General features: G+C 44.8%; 1 protein-coding gene across 1 annotated transcript; it reads right to left on the reverse strand.

Annotated features, from left to right (window-relative positions):
- Positions 1 to 1044: 1044 nt before the first annotated feature.
- On the reverse strand, positions 1045 to 2922 carry LOC138656350 (SCAN domain-containing protein 3-like). The gene has a single exon (XM_069743701.1). It carries the CDS (start codon positions 2920 to 2922, stop codon positions 1045 to 1047), a length of 1878 nt encoding a protein of 625 aa, XP_069599802.1.
- Positions 2923 to 5474: the final 2552 nt, after the last annotated feature.

The raw sequence follows: 5474 nt of genomic DNA on the forward strand, positions 1-5474 counted from the left end.
ACATTTTTTGCAAAAAACGTATCAACCAAATACCCTGTTTTTTCCATCTTTTACTAGCACTTGCTGTCCACTGTGATTTTTTTGCAACAGAGTGTTTTTGGTTTTACTGTGCTTCATTGCTGTTTGTATGCAGCTGTGCAAACCAACTGCTTTTTTAAAAGCAAAAATCCTGTTGCTCCTTTCTGCACAGCTCTCTTGTTTCTTTGTCCACACTTTTGTGTGCAGCAGTCCTTTTTACTGCTGCCATACTTTGATCATTGTTGGGAGATTGAAATTGTACTACAGCCCTTGTATTTTTTTATATATCTGCTAGCCACGTTCTGCCACTTACATTGTGTAGTGTAATACACAGGGCCTGTTTTTTTCTGCAATTTCCCCCCCAAAAAGGGAGATTTAAATTGCCAACAAGTTTCTGTACGTCAGTTCTGTTAGTCGTATATCTGCCAGCCACGTTCTGCCACTTACATTGTGTAGCGTAATACACTGGGCCTGAGATTTGTTGCTGTCTCCCCCCCCCCCAAAAAGGGAGATTTGAATTGGCACTAAGTGGATCTACGTCAGTTCTGTGTGTCGTACATCTTCCAGCCAGGTTCTGCCACTTACATTGTGTAGTGTAATACACTGGGCCTGAGTTTTGTTGCTGTCTCCCCCCCAAAAATGGGAGATTTGAATTGGCACTAAGTGGATCTACTGTACTTCAGTTCTGTTTGTCATATATCTTCCAGCCAAGTTCTGCCACTTACATTGTGTAGTGTAATACACTGGGCCTGAGTTTTGGTGCAGTCTCCCCCATAAAAAAAGGGAGATTTAAATTGCCACTAAGTGGATCTACGTCAGTTCTGCTAGTCGTATATCTGCCAGCCACGTTCTGCCACTTACATTGTGTAGTGCAGTTATTTTCAACCTTTTTTGAGCCGCGGCACACTTTTTATACTTAAAAAATCCCGGGGCACACCACCAACCAAAATGGCACAAAATGACACTAAAACAGTACATATTATACATATAGTTAATAATATAGATTCTAAATGTATTTATACTCACTCAGTGTGAAACCTGGGCCTGTTTCGATAAACACAAAAGGGATATTCTAGCAGGAATGGTGGAAAGACACACACGAAGCTCTTCCTCAACAGTTCTCAGTCTCTCCCTGTTTTTAGTTTTTATCGCAGTCAAGCTTGAGAAGCCCAGCTCACATAGATATGTGGTCGAAAATGGGAGCAATGTCAAAATAGCTTTGTTGGCCAGAATGGGGAACTCCTTGGCAACAGATAACCAAAACCTGTCCAAAGGAAGATCAGCAAACTTTAACTTTAAACCGCGATCTTGCTTCAGTTCAATGAGTTCCTCTTGCTCCTTTAAAGTCATGTCCTTTCCAGCAACGGATAATGAGCTGTATGGGTCCCTAACCCAGTCAAGGCATTCTGTGAAGGTTGAAGAGAAATAAAACGATAACTTCTCCTCAAGAGTTTTCAAATGTCTGCCAATCACCTCGCACATTGCAGCAGTGTTGTCATCATGCAGTTTCTCAGTGAGCGGGAACATCTGAAGGTTGCCACCCTGCACATGTTGCTGCCAGAGCTGCACCTTTAAATGGAATCCGTTCATTTTAACAGTGCTTGTAAGCAGGTTTTCATTTCGGCCTTGCATCCGTGTGTTTAGTTCATTCAGATATTGAAATATATCAGCCAGGTATGCCAGCTTTGCACACCACTCATCACTTGCAAGCAGCTTTGAATAATCGGACCTCTCGTTTGTCAGAAATATTTTAAGTTCCTCTCGCAACTCATACACACGGGCCAGCACTTTGCCGCGTGACAGCCACCTGACCTCCGTGTGGAGCAATAAGATTTTATGTTCCGCTCCCATTTCTGTACACAAAGACGCAAATAAGCGACATCTCAAAGGTCGTGTCTTCACAAAGTTCACTATGCGCACAACATCATCCAACACAGGAGCTAGATCTGCTGGTAAGGTCTTTGCAACGAGGGCCTCACGATGCAAGAAACAGTGGGTAACAAGAACATCTGGGTTTCTTTCTTTAACCCTACTTACAAAGCCTTTGATGCTCCCGACCATGGCTGCGGCTCCATCAGTGCAGACACCTGTGCAGTTTTCCCATGTAAGCCCACTTTTATCAAGATATTCCGATGTGACCTGGAATATTACCTCTCTTGTTGATTTTTCAGGGAGTGCCTTGCAAAATAGGAAGTTTTCTCTAATGGCTTCTCCATCCACAAAACGCACATTGGCCAACAGCTGACAATGTCCACTGATATCCGTCGACTCATCAAGTTGCAAGGCAAATTTCTTACTGATGCGCACTTTTTCCAAAACAACTGTTTCAATGTCCGCAGACATGTCATCAATCCGTCTGGCAATTGTGTTATCAGAGAGAGGCACTTTAGCTATCTCTTTGGCTGCGTCAGGGCCAAGCATCTCATTTACAATAGCTTTACAAGCTGGCAGTATTAATGTTTCTGCCACAGTGTGGGACTTTTTTGATTTAGCTATGAGTTCAGCAACAAGGTAGCTAGCTTTGAGGGCTCTCTCATTTACCTTTGTGCTTTTTCTCAAAAAAGTTGCCCCTTTCTCATTGTTTGTACGTAAGCGTACAAAATACTCCATCGGCTTGTTTTGAACGGAAGGGTGTTTCGTTTGGAGATGGCGTTTAAGCTTGCTTGGCACCATGGCGCTATTGGATAGCTTCTCACCAAACACCAAGCACAGTGGTGTTGGTGCTGTCGCATCCCCAGTGAAAGTAAATCCAAATGAAAGATAGCTTTCACTGTATTGCCTTGAGCTCACCGTCTTGTCTTTTTTCTTTTGTCGACCTCTCATACTAGGGCCTTCATCTGGGTTAGAATTGTGTCCAGGGTCCTGTTCGGCATTTGCCTTTTCCATTCTCAAATACTTCTCCATCACTGCTGAGATAGTGTGCGCAGCCACACACTAATATAGAAGAGTATTACATTATCTGCCACACTTAAAGGACCTCTGCCAGGCATATTTCACTCTTGAGGGCTTAAAAAGCAGCTCTTGTGGTGATAAGAAGCTGATTTAAACCCCCCAAGAGTGAACTCCGTGAGAGCTGTATGTGTGGAATAATAACTTACCGTATATACTCGAGTATAAGCCGACCCCCCTAATTTTGCCACAAAAAACTGGGAAGACTTATTGACTCGAGTATAAGCCTAGGGTGGAAAATGCAGCAGCTACCGGTGAATTTCAAAAATAAAAATAGATGCTCCATACCGTTCATTATTGCCCCATAGCTGTGCCATATAGTGCTCTGCACCGTTCATTCTTGCCCCATAACTGTGCCATATAGTGCTCTGCACCGTTATTTCTTGCCCCATAGCTGTGCCATATAGTGCTCTGCACTGTTCATATTGCCCCATAGCTCTGCCATATAGTGCTCTGCACCGTTCATTCTTGCCCCATAACTGTGCCATATAGTGCTCTGCACCGTTCATTTTTGCCCCATAACTGTGCCATATAGTGCTCTGCACCGTTCATTATTGCCCCATAGCTGTGCCATATAGTGCTCTGCACCGTTCATTCTTGCCCCATAACTGTGCCATATAGTGCTCTGCACCGTTCATTTTTGCCCCATAACTGTGCCATATAGTGCTCTGCACCGTTCTTTCTTGCCCCATAGCTGTGCCATATAGTGCTCTGCACCATTCATTATTGCCCCATAGCTGTGCCATATAGTGCTCTGCACCATTCATTCTTGCCCCATAACTGCCATATAGTGCTCTGCACCGTTCTTTCTTGCCCCATAGCTGTACCCTATAGTGCTCTGCACCATTCATTCCTGCCCCATAACTGCCATATAGTGCTTTGCACCGTTCTTTCTTGCCCCATAACTGTGCCATATAGCGCTCTGCACCGTTCTTTCTTGACCCATAGCTGTGCCATATAGTGCTCTGCACCGTTCATTCTTGCCCCATAGCTGTGCCATATAGTGCTCTGCACCGTTCATTTTTGCCCCATATATGCTCCTTATAAAGCTCTGCCATTGCTGCTGCTGCAATAATAAAAAAAAAAAAAAAAGCCATACTCACCTCTCTTGATTGCAGCTCCCGGCGTCTCGTTCCGGCGTCTCGTCCCGGCGTCTCTCTGCTGACTGATCAGGCAGAGGGCGCCGCGCACACTATATGCGTCATCGCGCCCTCTGACCTGAACAGTCAGAGCGCAGAGACGCCGGGAAGACGGAGCGGCGCCGGGAAGACAGAACGGCGCCCGGCGGGTGGAACGCGGACAGGTGAATATAATACTCACCTAGTCCTGCCGCTCCTGACGCTGCCCCTGCCTGTCACACTGTCCCCGGGTGCCGCAGCTCTTCCTGTCAGCGGTCACTGGCACCGCTCAGAGGAATGAATATGTGGCTCCACCCCTATGGGAGTGGAGTCCATATTCATGAGTTTAATGAGCGGTCCCATGTGACCGCTGAAGAGGGGAAGAGCTGCGGCACCCAAAGACCGTGTGACGGGCAGGGGGAGCGTCAGGAGTGCCGGGACTAGGTGACTATGCCTCAGCGCCCTCTCTCCCTCACCCGCCGACCCTGCCACCCACCGTGACTCGAGTATAAGCCGAGGGGGGCACTTTCAGCCCCAAAATTTGGGCTGAAAATCTCGGCTTATACTCGAGTATATACGGTATATTACTACGGTCTGCATTTCCTGCTTGAATTGACACTAGTGACGTAGCACTCAGTTTTCTCTATAAGTAGAATAGAGCCGGCTGCAAAGTGCTACGCCACTAGAGTCAATTCAAGCAGGACATGACTGCTGAAGACCGGCAAAATATAATTTATTATTCCACACATACAGCTCTCACGGAGTTCACTCTTGGGGGTTTTAAATCAGCTTCTTATCACCACAAGAGCTGCTTTTTAAGCCCTCAAGAGTGAAATATGCCTGGCAGAGGTCCTTTCAATAAATTATTTATTTTAAAAAAGTGAAATAAAAAAGGATAACCCCCTCATATATACAATCCCATGTAACCTCATACATACAGTCCCATGTATTCACATATATATATATATATATATATATATGTATATATATATATATATATATATATATATATATATATATACAGTCCCATGTAAACTCATACATACAGTCCCACGTATATGAGCACATAATTATCAGCACCATATACTGTGGTGATGTGCACTGTACAGCGCCACAGTATATGCTGCTGATAATTATGTGGCTCATATACTGAAATAAAGGGGTACAATGAGAAATACTATGGCCATGAGGCCAGAGTACAAGTGCCAGCTCATATACTCAGCATATGAGCTGGTACTTGTAGTACTCCAGCCTCATGACCATAGTATTTCTCATTGTACATTTCTCATTGTTATATGCAGTATACTGCTGGAGTACTAAAAGTACCAGCTCATATGCTGAGTATTCTGCCAACAGTTCATATACTCAGGCAAAAGCTCATATAGTCAG

Source organism: Ranitomeya imitator, unplaced genomic scaffold (assembly GCF_032444005.1).
Source record: "Ranitomeya imitator isolate aRanImi1 unplaced genomic scaffold, aRanImi1.pri SCAFFOLD_1674, whole genome shotgun sequence".
Classification (NCBI taxonomy): domain Eukaryota; kingdom Metazoa; phylum Chordata; class Amphibia; order Anura; family Dendrobatidae; genus Ranitomeya; species Ranitomeya imitator.

Excerpts from the sequence above, each read along its gene's own strand:
- LOC138656350 (XM_069743701.1), bottom strand. The coding sequence starts at position 2,922 with ATGGAGAAGTATTTGAGAATGGAAAAGGCAAATGCCGAACAGGACCCT.